Source organism: Bombus flavifrons, chromosome 6 (assembly GCF_040668555.2).
Source record: "Bombus flavifrons isolate JBK064 chromosome 6, iyBomFlav1_principal, whole genome shotgun sequence".
In the NCBI taxonomy this organism is placed as follows: Eukaryota; Metazoa; Arthropoda; class Insecta; order Hymenoptera; family Apidae; genus Bombus; species Bombus flavifrons.
Window position 1 is genome coordinate 5867949 of NC_138447.1, and position 16244 is coordinate 5884192.

At 30.4% G+C, this 16244-nt stretch overlaps 2 protein-coding genes across 2 annotated transcripts; one reads left to right on the forward strand and one right to left on the reverse strand.

Moving 5' to 3' along the window:
* Positions 1 to 478: 478 nt before the first annotated feature.
* l(3)80Fj (lethal (3) 80Fj) lies at positions 479 to 10794 on the reverse strand. The gene is made up of 13 exons (XM_069114631.1): positions 10637 to 10794; positions 10455 to 10557; positions 9573 to 9768; positions 9125 to 9464; positions 5200 to 9010; positions 3635 to 5120; positions 2904 to 3540; positions 2468 to 2812; positions 2153 to 2346; positions 1856 to 2067; positions 1185 to 1438; positions 880 to 1101; positions 479 to 786 (listed from the first exon to the last, which is right to left on the reverse strand). The coding sequence occupies exons 1-13, from the start codon at positions 10649 to 10651 to the stop codon at positions 658 to 660; spliced, it is 7944 nt and encodes a 2647-aa protein (XP_068970732.1). The 5' UTR covers positions 10652 to 10794; the 3' UTR covers positions 479 to 657.
* Positions 10795 to 11585: 791 nt separating this feature from the next.
* On the forward strand, positions 11586 to 15923 carry IKKbeta (inhibitor of nuclear factor kappa B kinase subunit beta). Its single transcript, XM_069114639.1, has 13 exons — positions 11586 to 11877; positions 11952 to 12151; positions 12232 to 12390; positions 12472 to 12689; positions 12758 to 12862; positions 12942 to 13077; positions 13166 to 13354; positions 13456 to 13667; positions 13791 to 14075; positions 14506 to 14649; positions 14725 to 15045; positions 15150 to 15228; positions 15514 to 15923. Exons 1-12 carry the CDS (start codon positions 11769 to 11771, stop codon positions 15211 to 15213), a joined length of 2142 nt encoding a protein of 713 aa, XP_068970740.1. The 5' UTR covers positions 11586 to 11768; the 3' UTR covers positions 15214 to 15228; positions 15514 to 15923.
* Positions 15924 to 16244: the final 321 nt, after the last annotated feature.

Here is a 16244-nt window from a genome sequence, read left to right on the forward strand (position 1 = left end):
CAAGTAAACATTTTACTCGATTTACCGACATTCAAATATTATATATATTCGTGGCTCCCGGAAAAAAATGAAGTAGCCATGCACTTCCGTTTAAAAACAATTTTTTAGATTCTCGCACAAGTAAAATAATCTACTCTTAGTTATATCAATAAGAAAACATAACAAAATGTACAACATAACATAAATGAAGAAGGTAAAGCGTGAATCTACAACGCGATCAATATATAATTCGTATTTTAAATCATTTTCACTATTCTCCTGTTCAAATTCGATATATTTTATGTCACTTTCTATCGATTCATTTACAAATATGTATCCTAGAGACAAATACGATTCACTAATAATTAAAATATAAAGAAACGGATTAATAAATTGACAGTAGAAAACATTTTTCGTAGAAATATCTACAACATGTATGCGAATCGCTCGGTAAACAGGACACCTTAATTTAAGTAACTTGAATACCATCGAGTGACTGTTACGTTTTACTTTGTTTAATTGATTATCGAGATACAATATGGAACGAACTAACGTCTTTATAATGTAACTAGTACACGAACAGTAAATCATTTTATAAAAATCATTCGAGTAATTATTAATAATACGACTATAAGAATGGGTGTAGAGCGCAATGAGCCCCGGAACATACAATATCTCTCACGTGAGTAATGTATCGTCCAATTCTTCTATTTTGCCTTCAGGCTGCGATAAAACTTTGCGCAACACTTTGCTGACTACATCTGACAATGATTCCCTTGCACCGGCATCCAAAAAGGCCATGCAACGCTAAAAAAATCAATTTACAAAATTATAAGTAATATATAAATACCCAAGATTTTCACTTCATAATTTTATACAATAAAGTTGATAGAAATATACCTGATGTTCTTCTTCCCCTTGCCTCAATCTAAGTACTGCTATAAGAGCAAGTTCACTGTTGGCTTTCACGTAACCATTTTTCTCTTTCGTTCCATTTACCAACATAGGTAAAAGCGATTTAAGTAATTCTGGTGACATCTTCTCGGGTGGTATGTTACGAGCCAAATGAATGCATACCTTAGCTAATAACTGTTTTACGTCGTTACTATTGTTATTCATTGACTAAAAGATAAATTACACAATAAATTATTTATATATAAAATTACAAACATAAATTTACATATAATTTGTTGAAATATTCTTACTCGCACGAAAGGAGATAAAATTTGTTGAGGTATAGGTTGTCGTTCGTTCATAAGATATTGAAACAGATAACCACAAGCTCGTACACCGTTCATGACTATTTGAACTCGATCTGCACTTAAATACGAAAGTATTACTCCACAAACACGATCTTTCTCTTTACTGTTGTAGATAGTTGTTGGAGATTCCTTTAATGCAACAAATAATGCTGCAGAACGTCCGTGTCTAAGCATCCAATCGACACTGGTGTCACTACCTAAAATTAATTGAATAACTCAAATGTTATATGTATTTTATAAAAAAGAATCTATGAAACGATAAACTATAACTTGAAGTGTGCGACAACTAAATGTTCGGTTCGAGCCGAGTCAGGTTCCGAAAACATCTCGGAACTCGAGAATGTTGAAATCCCCGAGAATTTCGACAAGACGAAAGACGTTTCAGGAAGAATTCGATAAAGCTAGTTTAGAACCTGACCCGAGATCCCGAGAAAAAATTTTCATATTCCCGCAAACTTCTAACTGTGATTAACGCTAATTATGTATAATATTGTAGCATATGTCGTTTTCTATTGTCTTGAACAAAAGGATATTCACATTTAAAATATTTATTTTCAATCATAATTGAATATTCTAGAAATTCCATCATAATTCCAAATATAAAATAAACTTACATAATAGATCTTCGTTAAGAGCAATATTGAGTTGGTCTAGACTGAGCCATCGTATCAACGCCCCAAAACAACCGGCTACGGCGTTCCTTGTAACATCTTCCGGATGTCCAAGCATACTACTTAAAGTAACAAACACTTGTTTCTTCATTGGTTCTGTCATTTTGTCACCAGCAGGCGTAAGCACACCTCTTAAAGCTTGTAACATTGTTTCTCTAAATAGAATGAATATGTATTGGCAAACTTCAATGATGCAAATATATAAATAATTTATGAAATATATTCAATCCTTTAGTTTACCTAATAGCTGGATCATCTCCAGTTTTAATGCCAGTATGAAGTTCTGTGAACAATGGGTCAACACGAGTATGAATTACAATGAGATTACTTAAAGCATAAGCAGCTTTTAATCTCACTTGTCTATTACTGTCATTCAATGCTCTCAAGAAAGTGGTTTGTAATTGTGGTAAAAATTGCTTTAACATTACTCCAACCTAATCAAAGCATTTTAGGTATTATTTACTTTTGCGTTATTCTTATATCTTATTATATCTTTATAGTACATCTTTCTCTTAATATTGCTCATACATTATTGCTATTATTAGATTACCCTACCTTGCCGAGCAAGATTGCAAGTGTTTCTAAAACTGCTGCTTTAACACTCCAATTAAAGCGATCGCCGAGAATACGAATTAATGGCCCTGTAATATGTACAACACTTGGTTGTAACGCTGAGGCGCTAGTTAATTTTATAACTTCTCCAAGTCCTTGAGCTGCTTGTTCTTTTGCTTCTGGTAAACCATTTAATATAGCTTCTCTGAATATAGGAAGAATGGGAGTAATTCCTTTCGGCAAACAAAATCCTGGCAATAATTCTTGTCCCTTTAAATCAGACACTGCAAACCGAACAGCTTGTCTAATATCTTGTACATGAGCAATTTGTTGATCAGATGCCAAAGTCTAAAAATAGAATTTAATATATTAATTTCAATAACATTAATTGAAAATTATATTTAAATAAAAAATTTGTATTACCATAACATAGCCTTACCTTAGTGACTGCTGTAAGAGCTTCCCAACTCATCTGTAGTACATCCTTATCACTGTCTGTAAATAAGTGAATGAGACCTCGTAATAATTGTGGAACATATTGACTATAATCTGCACGTGTATCACGACAAAAAGCACATAACAAAGTTGCAGCGCTTCGTCGTCTAGATGGATCGTCCGCTCTTGTAGCTTCCATGAGCTGATCCATGACTGTTCTAATACCAACTTCATCGGTAACAGATAGGATCACTGCTTGGCAATATTCTAATTCTTGAACTTCATTTGGTGTGCCCTGAGCACTAGAGAGAGCAGTTAATAGTGCTGGTAGAATTTTGTGAAGAAACCTTGTTAATGCTTCGCCTGCTACGCTAGCCAAGATTGATAACGCTTTTGTATTGACAGGAGGAGTTGTCAATTGAGGTACTAAATATGGTAAAACAACACGAGATTTGATTGCCATTACTTGGCGTAAACCATCTAAGGTATTCTCTGCTTCTGCTGGATCCGGTGAATTTAATTGTGTTAACATTGCTGGTAATATATCATCTAATGCTCTAACTCCTACAGTTGAATGCAAACCGTCAAAGGTTTTTGCTGCTGCCTGTCGAACTTCTGGTAATGGATCGCACAATGCTTTCCTACAATATAAAAATAATAGTCTTTCTAATTATCTCATCATTATTTCAAAATTTTTCAATAACATTCTTTACATATAAACATAAATATTTTTACCTCACTGTTGGAACTAAGCTGACTACAAAGGTTATCACCATGTCTTTATTTGTACTTGTCATAATTTCTGATAATCCAATACATACACCTTGACGTTGATCAGCCTGATCACTTTGTAAACCTTTCTCTAAAATAGGTATAATTTCTGGTAACACCCTTTCACCTAATTTTCTAACTAGATCTCCTAAAGTCCTCGCTGCCACCTGTCTTTTATCATTACTTGTACTAGCTAGACAGCCAAGTAATAAAGTAAACAATGTCGGTAATATTTCTCTTAAAGTTCTCGGTGTATTCGTTACAACAACTTTCCATACATGAAGAGCAGCTTGGCGTACCATCAATGCAACATCCGATCTACCCATGTATAATCCCGCTAAAACACGATTTCGCCTTTCAGCACCAAGTGCGTTAATAATGGCATAATGTGACTGTTCAGTTCCAAAATTATCATCTTCGCTTGCTGTTTCTGTTGACATCTTTCCCGAAACTCCAGAAATTCGATATAACAAATCACCAAGTAATTGAACCGATGAGTATCTAATACGCCAATTATCATCAAAGAGACTCTTTTCCAATTCTGGTAATAGCAACATAATAGCAGAATCAGCATAAAGATTAACGATACGTTGGCCCGCTCTAAGTGCTGTTTCACGAACGTATTCATTCTCATCAGCTAAAGCTTTCAAAATAGGATTAATAATTTGTCCAATATAGGGTGTAAATTCTGTAGTAAATGCACTTGGCATATAAATAAACATCATAATATAACCATCCTTAACATGAGGAGCTATGTCGGTTCTTTCGGCAGTACTAATAATTTCAGGCATAAGTTTGTGAAGTTTTTCAACACCTAATCCCCTCACAACTTCTGAAAGGCCTTGTGCAGCACCTGATCGATCAACGCTACTTGTTTCAGATGTAAGCGTTTGCATTAACCAAGGAAGTAAATCTTCAAAGCTAGATTCACCCATTCCTCGTACCATAGCACCTAATGCTCTTGCAGATACACTTCGTACTTCTGGTACAGGATCTAATAAACTCGTTTTTAAGCCAGGGATGATTGTTGGCAAATATGGAGTTAAATCTTTTTGATCGGTTAAAGAATACATATTTCCAATAATTTGGGCAGCCATTTTTCTTGTTTCTGTTGAACGATCCAAAAATGCTCGTTGTACTACAGGCATAATAAGAGCTAATGATGGAGCATCGATAAAATGTACGAACTGAGTATCTAAAAGAGTTTGAAGACAAGTAGCTGTTTTATGAGAAGGATCTTGTAAGGCTTTCAATAAAACTGGTACAATAGCTTGAATCTCTGGATTACGAATTACGCTTCCAATAACTTTAAGAGCTTCTGCACCAGCCTCTTGAACTTTTGTATGTGAATCACTAAGTACTTCGATTAGCTTTGGAACTATACTTGGTAAACAACTACTAAGCTGTTTTGGTGCACAATACGCCATTGCACCTAATAACTCAACAGATCCTTAAAAACGCAAACAAAATTATGTAATATCTACAACATGATTATTAATTTAAATAACATTAATATTTAAATTATTTACCAGTTTTAGTCCTCCAAGAATCTTCTTCTAATGCTGCTAATAAACTAGGTAAAACAAGCTTTACCCCATGTGCAGATAATTTACTCATAACTACACGAGCTGTATCATCAGTAGCCGCTCTGACATATTGACTTGAATCTCCAAAGCATAGCAGCAAATGTGGTAATACGTGAACGATGTATGGTTCAAATAACCTACCAAGCATTGTACATAACATTTCGAAAGCAAATAACGCTCCTTCCCGATGCCTATAGTTTTTCTTATCCTGAATGGCATTAGTTAATGTGGTCATAATATCAAGTTGTTTTAATGCTAGTATCCCCATACCCTTGATTATACCTGCTAAACCGTAAGCCGCACCTTTACGTTCCCCATATTTGTCTGATTTTAACAATTGGTCCATTAATTTGTCCACAATCTTTGGTGCATCTTCCTTAATAGAAGGTACAAGATGTGGTAAACAATTGGCTACTGCTTCCTGCACTTGTTGCGATGGTGTGGAAAGAGCAGCAATTAAACGCATAACTATCGGTTTAATACGTGAATCATCTTTGTCCAAGTGTCTTGCTAATGACCCCATAAGAATAACTACAGATTGTTTGATTGAATCGAAACTGCCAATTTTTGGCGCTTTATCCATAAAGTCTTCAAAAACCGGTAATAAAGAAGTTATATTTGCTTTTCCATGAAGATCAACAACAGCTACAGCAGCAGTTAACATTTCTGTTCGGACAGTTTGATTTCTATCTCCTAAACCAGTAGAGACGAAAAATTGCACAAGTTTAAGTACTGTATCAGCACTGAGAAGAGCTGCCATTTGAGCCAATGCAAGTGCTACACCTCGTCTTGGACCCCAAGTATCAATCGGCTGTTCAACTACACGTCCAAAATCATTCAATTTTGGTGGAATCATGGCTAACTTTTCTTGATACAGCTGTAGTAATTTATCCAAAATTTCTGGTACTAGGTGGGGAACATCAGTTAAACACTGCGCCAAAGCACAAGCAGCTGCTTGCTGTATAGGTTCTACAGGATGTGTAATGTCTTGGATCAGTTCATCAGAAAGTATGTCCGTATGCATTACTAAATCTGCAGCATTCCATAACTCATTAGCAAGGATTTTATTCTCATCGCAAACATCGAACTTAGCAATCCATATTTTCCTAACAAGATGAGATAGTTGGTCAGCATTCTCCTTCTGAGATGGAAAAGCTTGTTTCACGACTGTTAATGCTCTTAATGCTGCATCTCTTATTGTAGATAAAGAATTTTGTAATGCACCAATTAAAGAATCTATATCTTCACTAGTTGCTATTGCAGTACCTGGTTGACCGCTACCGGATTGAGCAACATCTAGCAATGTTGCAACTGCATGTGATTGTACTCTTCCGCTTGTGATTTCCATTAATTCTATTAATAGATCAAACATATGTTTACGCGGAAGCAATTGGGGATGTCTCATATCTTTAAAATCAGAAGAACTTCCTCTTTGTTTAGCATGTTCTTGTATTATCTGTAATCCTTGAACAATCATATTATCATCCTTATAAGACAATAAGGTCTTTTTTATAAATGGAAAGACATAGCAAAAGGTCGGAGCTGTAAATAACTTCTTTTGTTTTATTGTTGTTGTGTGTAAAAGATTTAAAGTTCTCTTTACCGCTGTATCAAGATTTTCCTCTTCCCAAGCTTGATTCAAATCACATTGAGGTTGTAATTGTCGTAACGTAACATGTGCTACTAAATCACTAAGAACTGGATTATTTATTTTCACAATCCTCTTTAATCGGATATAAAGATCACACATTGCAGGAGCAGCTAATGGTGATCTTAAGTTTTTCAAAATCGGAAGTAGAAAATCTTTTAAATAAAAAGACAATTCTTGTCCATTTCCACGCATAGAACATATAATTAGAGATACAGCATTATTTATTCTATGTTTCAGTTCTGTCAATCTTTTACGGATTGCATTTTCTTTTGCCATTTGTGCCTTAAGGATTTCTTCTTGTTTGGGTGTTAATTTAGGTTCCTTTATTTTTCCTTCTTTCTTTCGTTTTTCATATAATTCTCGCCTAAGTTGCAATTCTTCTTGCTGTTCTTTAAACGAATACACCTTACTCTCTCTTTTCATGTTCATTGAATTAAGAATATCATTTTCATCGCTTGTTGGTAATACGCTTTTGTCGTATAATTCCCCCTCTGGAGTGAGATAAGTAAAGTATTCGTCTTTAGTGACTTTTAAGACCTCTGGATCATCAAGCTTATTTGTAATGTTTGACACTATTGCAGGTAATATGATGTCTGGTATAATTGATATCACGTTTGTCAACGCATTTTCATAACTAGCAACAGGCTTATAATTTTGCACAAGTATTTTTTTAATTTCATGATTAAATGAACATAAAAAATTTTTTGGAACAAGATTAAAATTCTTTGTAATTTTGAACCATAAGTTTGGCATTGCTTTATAGATTGCAGGATGATGAGATGGTATTAATGCATCTCTTGTCATTTGCATAGCAGGTAATTCAAACAAAAAAGAACCTGAACAAATAGCAAGTAATCCATCTGCAAGACATCTGCCAGTTGTCTCGCAACTAGAAGAATCTTCTTTATTTTCTTTATCATGTTCAGACTTGATTTTTACATTTTCTAAGAATTTATTATATTCCATTAGTAGTTCTTGTGCAGGATCATATGTACTCAAGCCAGTTAAAACTTTTTTAATTAATGGAAAACAACGTTTCCTTATTTTATATTTGGGGGCTGTTGCACATGCCACAATTGCTCTATGTACACCGTTTAAAGCTTTTTCATTTAATCTATCTCCGAATTCAGTAATTAGTCTTTCACAAAGCAGCATGAGGTGATATAATATATCATCTCCACAAGCTGACAAAAATTTTTCTGAAAAGAATATTTGCTCATCAATAGCATTCCATAATACAGTTTGTTTGTCATTCTCCACTTGATTAGCAAGAACAAATTTTAGTAACAAATAAGAAGCCACTAAACCCTCTGTAACTGCAGCTGGCTGTGCAGATTGTTGCATAGCTCTTATTATTGCTTGTACGAGTAATGGAGTTATTGCTGCAGAATAAGAAGCTACTGGAGTAGAAAAGAAGAGTTTAATATAAGCAGTACGCACTGCCGCAGTTGAAGTTTTAGCATTCATGCCCTTTTTAAATGCATCTATTACACATTTTGGAACATTATTTGCAAATTTATTGGACCACAAGGCCATCATTTCAAGAGCATAAATTAAAGTTTTCTCATGAACCTCAGTTTCAAGAACTTTGATAAAATGTTCACAAGCTGTTTCAGCTAATTTTTCAACGCTACTTCCTGAAGCTGCATTGTAACTAAGATTGCCAGCACCTTGTAAGACGGAAATTTTATGAGTTGCAACTGTAAGTTTTCCTTCTGATCCATGAAATACAGCAAATACGGATGACAATAAATTTTCCAAAGCAATATTATCTGAACATTGAAGAGCAAGTCTACGACAAGCTCCTACAGCTTCATCTCTAACTAAATCTTCCTTTGAATGCAAATTGGCAAATAATCCTTTACTTATATCTTGACTATACTGACTTAAATCGAGACTTAAACCACTTAAAATATATCCAACTGATTCAATGATAATTTCTGGATTTCTTAACATAGCTTTTTGCAAAGCCGGTAATAGTTGACTTTTAAACTCGTCATGAGATATTCTACGGAGAAGAGGTATAGCATTATGAACAACATATAGATCTGGTTTTTTCTTACAACTAATAGTTAGTTTTATGAAAGCATCTATGGTGTTTGTCTGAAAAGAAAAACAAATATTTATTTGATAATATTTACTACAAAGAATAAAAGATATTACTGATATAAAAACAGATTTTTCAACACAAAAATATATTATCAAATATAAATTTACCTTCAGTTTCACCACTAATTCACTTTTCTTTGCATTAACTAAATACTTAGTGAGTAAACTAGCAAGGACAATTACACCGTTTCCAACTTCCAATTTTGTTAGTGTCTCTAAATACACAATATCAATATCTTTAACACTCAACCATTGATGCGCTAGTAAAACATATACTTTCTCCATCAATCTTTTATCCATGGATGCCAAAGCTGCTGCACTCAAATTTGCTTGTGCTTCAATGAGTTTTGGTAATTCCGGATTGATGTCTGAATTGCTTTTGTTCCCATGTAGAACAATTAATGTTGACCACTTTAATGCAAGATACGCCGTTAAAGCTGTATTCAGACTACAAAATAACATTTTGTTAGTAACTTATGAACATTAATACATAGTTCAAAATATGAATTTTTTTTTAAATATATGCATTTGGAGAACTATGTATGTAATTACGTACGTAGGAACTACATTTTTATGCCATGTAGCTTGTTCTATGACAACATTTGTCATATGCTTTATTGTAGATGCTGGTTGCTTTCTCAACAATTCTTCGATTAAATTTTTCACGTAAGATTGGGAAGTAGTATCCTTATATCGATGTAAAGTAAGAGATATGGTTTTGCAAATTCCATTAACAATTTTCTCATTGATGCCTATAAATATAGAAATTTAATAAATATTATATATTGACATATTATGAATATTCCTTCAACCATTTGTAATATGAATTTATACAACTACTTATAAGCAGAATTTTATTTTATACATTTCCCTCTTATATAAATTATAAAAATAAATATCTTACACATAATTATAATGTAATAGTATATATGTATTTTACATTGTCTAATAATATAAAAATTGAAATAATGTAATTATTTATTTATTTTTATAGTAAGATTAATAAAGGATAATTTTATACATATTTTATACAACATAACATTATATATAAAAATATATAATACTAGATACATATGACTGAGATACATTAATTACTATATATAATTTTACATATCTCATGTAATTGAATAAATATTAAATCTACATCAACATATTAATATTTAGGATGTGTATTGAAAGTGGGAAAAAATCGAGATTAAGAATTATAAGTGCAAATTATATACATATTGTAAATATTATAATAAAAAAATAAGTAGTAATATACATTCAGTCCTGTATATTATTTAAATTCTAATATTCAATATTATCTTTCTCTTTATATTAATTTCAAAATATATTTATAGGATACAATATAATTTCCTTTTTCTGTGAACAGATATTTTCGATCTAAAAAGTTATACATTTTTATCAAAAGTTTATTCGCATTTTCGTTTCTTACCAGGATTTGACAATACATTGACGACATTTTGTAGAATCTCTCGCCGCTCGTTTTTACTGGCGGTTTGAACTCGGTTTGGCAAATCTTTTAATGCTTTCGTTAACTGTAACAAAATCAAATTTAAGTAGTTATTAATTACAAGACAATAATACAGTTTCTGAACTTCCACGTGACAGACTCACCTCGACATCCGCCATATTTCTTCAAAAACCGGACTGCCCAAAGCGCCACCCTCCATTGGATTAAACAGCATCCAAAATAAATTGTATACATACGTACTATTGAAAATTGTTATCCTTTTGAATTATATATCTCATTCAATTAAATATATTTCAGATATATGTATATTTCAAGTACATATTTCGTTTTAAAAAATTGTCACTATATAGCGGAAAAAAATTTGTTTTCACAATTTTGTGTAAATGTGTGTGTGTGTGCGCGCGCGCGCGAGCGCGCGCTTGTAAATGTTAATCCTATATTTTATCAAAATTGGTTCATATTATTTAAATAGTATGTTTTCATAATTTAAAATTTTTTATTTTGTATATAACAAAGTAGGATTCATATACTTTAAAATTTGGAAAAGTGCAAGGTATAGTACCCGCTACACCTACATATTTCAGGTATCTTGCATAAGCAAATATAACTCTGTGTGTGTGTGTGTGTGTGTGTGTGTGTTTGTAAACAAGCTTGTTGTTTAATATCAAATTTTAAGATATCCTAAAAGGATATAATATTTATTAGCATTATATTGCTTTTAAATATCGGTAATATTAAACGTTAAACAGTATTGTACAGACGCATGCTTACTAATTAATCAATGACAACAATTAAGTTGTTAATAACACCTATGAAGCATTAATAATTGTTTAATCGAATTTGTTAAAATTTGATCAAAGTATACTATTATCAGAGAGGAAATCTATTACTATCATATTAGAATTTAAATTTTCATGTAAATTACTATAAAATTTCGTCTATTTTCTAATAGTATAACGTATGGTGATAATTGATAAGATAATACATAATTGCTGTTTTATAAAATTTGTAATGCAAATTTTTATGTTGGCAGTATGTATTAACCTGTCATATATGTCGGGTGTTGTCAATGTCTACATTTATTCTTTTAAAAAATTAATATATTATAAATATGATCGTTGTATAGCCGTGATAATTGGTAACAATTATACAACTGATGTATGTATATGCCCAAAGGGAAAAAGAGCTAACAGTATTTTTTTATATTTTAATCTGAATCTTTTCAAAAAATTTTAATATCTATAATTTAAATAATGTTTAGGCAAAGCATTTAATATGACTGCTACACCAGCATTTATTGAAGGTTGGAGCCTAGACAAAGTTTTAGGTTCTGGAGGATTTGGTATCGTCGAACTTTGGATACATAAAAGTGGTAAAAAGCTTGGTATGTTTTTTTATTCTTTAACAAAGAAAATAAACCAATAAGATTCAGTATTTAATATTTTATGAAAACTCTAGCAATTAAAATATGCAAACGGGAGGTTGCACAATTAAAAGAAGCACAACGAAAAAGATGGATTAATGAGGTACAGATAATGAAACGTTTAAGGCATCCAAATATTGTTAAAGGGTTAAATTTACCATTTAAACATCCTGACGATAAAGTAGATTTACCTTTATTATGTATGGAATTTTGTAGGAAAGGCGATCTGAGAAAGGTAAATATCAATATATAACTTATCTCTCAATCAATGAAACGATAGTTGTGTTTATATTAGCAATGTTTGTTAAATTGCAGGTTCTAAGGAAAGTGGAAAATTGTTGTGGTGTTAGTGAAAAAGAAGCAATTAGTGTAATGAAAGATATTTCTTCTGCGATAGAATATTTACATTCCAATAACATTACTCATCGTGATCTGAAACCTGAAAATATAGTTTTACAAGATGAATGTAACATCGTAAGCAATATTGTATTAATGTAGATCTTATTCAATATATTACAAGTGATATTAATAATATATACATAAAATATATTTTAGATTTCATATAAATTAATAGATTTAGGATACGCAAAAGAACTTGGAGAGGATAGTACATCTGGATCTTTAGTGGGTACATTAAATTATATAGCTCCAGAACTATTATGGAAACAAACATATAGTTGTTCTGTAGACTATTGGAGTTTGGGCATTCTTTTTTATGAACTTGTTACTGGAACAAGACCATTTTTACCTAAAATGCAACATACTATGTCGTGGTATGCTATATAATTATGAAAAGTTTATAATAAGAATTTAAACATTGGTTAACTTATATATTTTTTAGGATGCAACATATTAGAAATAAAAGATATGATGATATCTGTGCTTACAAATCAAAAGGGAAGGTAGTTTTTGGTCAAGATATTACTGGCCCTACAAACCTATCAAAGTAACAACTATAACATTGTTTGATAAAATGAAAAATAATAAAATATTAATTTTATTTAAACTGGTTATATTTTTATTAGAAATCTTCGAAATAAATTAATAGAGTGGTTTAAGGTTGTGTTACAATGGGATCCAAAGAAAAGAGGGAAACAATATGAAAGTGGAATATCGAAGCTTGTGGTATTTGAATTACTGCATTCTATTTTATCAAAACAGGTATTTTAATGTAACATTTTTCATACATTGGTATTTGAAAAATCTACATAATTATTTAAAATATAAATAATATTTTAACTTTTTTCAGATAGTTCATGTGTTTGTTGCATCGATGTATAAAATTAATACATATGAAATAGATAGCACTACTAAGATTACAGATTTACAATATATGATTGAAAAGGATATTGATATACCAATAAACCAACAAATTTTAACAGATTATTTTGGTAAAATTCTTATTGAAAATCAAACACCACTTTTATCACAAATTCAGGTATGATGATATAATGCTGTATATTTTTTTATGTTAGTATGCAATATATAAATTTATTTTATATAGTATTATTTTGATTTAAACTATCAATTTCCCTGTAGAATACAGATTTATTTGTCTTTAAAAATGAGAGTCCTTTAATAGAGACCATCCCTATACCAGCAATGCCTATGGAAATTCGAAAAATGATAGAATTGCCAAAAGGTCTGTTGGATTTTGAAACATTACAAGATTATTGCAGAGTAACAATATTTTTTATCAGGCAACAAATAAATTTGTTTCAATTGTATATTTTTGCCTTAACTATAAAATTGTAAGTATTTTATATATATTTTTATATATTAGTTTGTAATCTATCCGCAGATTCATCTATGAAATTAGTAGTGGTTTATTATAGAATTTTACTTATATACATATATTCTGTATAATATTTCAGAGATTTGGTAATCGCTAAACTTGATACATTTAATAAAAATATGACAAATACATTAACAAATATAAATAATCTTCTAAGTGAACTATCTATAGTTCGTATTAAATGGGAAGGAAGAACTATAAATAAGAAGAAATTGACAGCTTTGGAAATTAATCGTAAAAAAGTTGCTAAACTTGTTAAAGCTGCTAATCAAATAAAATTAAAATTTAATCCATTGATAGTAGAAAGCAGTAGATTAAGCAATGAAGTAAAATCTATTGATTGTATTAAAGATATGTTTGAAATGTGAGTAAAGGACAATGTTAAAAATGAATTTTGATACTAATTGAGAAAAATTCTTTTATAGTACGATTGTGCGCTAAAGAATAAGAAGTGTAGTAGTAGTTATTTTTCCGACAAACATTGGAAATGTTATAATAAATGCGGTTAAATACAAGGATACATATATGACTGTGATCATAATTTATTTAACAGTAACTTATCGATCTCATTTTCATAATAATAAATAAATCATCATTAATAATTCATTGGCAACAAGCAATTCTTTTGTAATACATTACTAATGCTCTGAACGATCAAAGACAAATAATTGTTTATTTTACAGATGATAAAACTTTTTGAACAAAATTTTTTCTTTCCGATTTGTATCAAAATCCACCGCCTATTTTTAATATTGTCCTTTACTTTTTTACTATCATATTTGAATTTTAAACAGATATAATAAAATCGAAAAAATCTATGAATTGCATAAAGATGAATATTCTCATAAAAATGCAAGACCAACAGAAATAGTAAAATTAATTTTTGAATTCCTGAAAGTACAAGGAGTAGAGTTTCACAATATTTCTGAAATTATAAAGTATGTATATGGCCAATGAATATATTGTATATTAAACTATAATTGATGTATCTTACGTTGATATAATATTTTCAGACAAATGGCAAAATTAGAATCAGAACTCCGAACATTGGAAATGATTTTTGACTCAGTTATTGCTATGAAGACAGTGTACTGTGAAGAACTTCAAAATATAACACAACATCTCACTTCCAATGTGTTCGATATTTCTAATAAAGAATATTTAAGTCTATCTACCTCTACAAATAAAGCTACAAACATTTTATTATACGATAATACGGAAATATCAAATGAATTTGATAGTAATCAATTTCTAAATATATCTAGTATGAAACATAAGGAAAAGCTAAACACAGAAAATGATGTGATATATGATAACTTAGTAATACGTTACACGTATGTTTCATATTATGAATTACTATCTAAGAAATAAGTGCATATATAAGTGTATAAGTATATAAAATGAAAGTATACAATATTTTTATCTTTTATTTCGCCAGGTTAGATAATCTTTTGATAGAAATGCAAAAAAGATACATGGAACTGCTTAGCTTGGAATCATAAACACAAATATAGAATGTATGTATTACATCGTATTCGATTTTCAAAACTTTATTTTTCTATCTCTCAACAATATTTCATTATTTTTAGATTAAAGATATTTCTCTTTGTCAAATTTAATATTAATTTATAAGACAATAATTCTATAAAATATATCTTTTAGGAACTTATTTAATTATTTATGATTGCAGTATATTGTGATCTTGATGCTCTTGGAATATAATGTCGCACGCCCCATTTAATATTAGCATTTTCGTCTGTTTTGATATATGTATAAATGGGACCATTTGTTATATTTTTCAGTCTCATTTTCCACCCAACATTATTTGATGATGTTAAATGATCTGTAAAAGATTATGTATCAGTATGAAAGGTGTTGAAGATATTCTACTAGGGGAATACCAAAATTTTATTTTATGTGCTGATCTAAAATTAACTATGAAGACACAAAAAGTATGATAGTAATATATAAGCATGTACACATGTATATGTGCGGTGAAATTAAATAGTTCAGCATCAAGATAAGAATACATGATAATGAAGCTTTTCTATAAAGTGCCTATGATGTGCAAAATTATTTGATCTTTTCAAGATGTCTTACAGCTGTTCTTACATATTGTACGACATTTTATGTGAAATCTGCACTATACGATTATAGTTAGTGTATTATGTACATTAATAATTAATATATATTATATATACGTGCGTGTGTATATCCTTTCTTTATATATTTTAAGTAATGTTGTAAAATTACTTTATTATAATTAAAATTATTTATAATTTGGTTTTATAAATGTGTTTTAAATGTTATTTAACGTACCTATTTTAAAAATTACACACAGGATCAAGTATATAAAAATAGTTTTTAATATCTGTAACAGAATTAATCCTTTATATATATATATATATATATATATATATATATATATGCCATGATTATTTGTAATTAAACTATACTCACAATCCAGATGTTTAAAATTTTAACATCCATTGTAACCAACACAACAGTAAGATACTGAATATTTTATAACAAA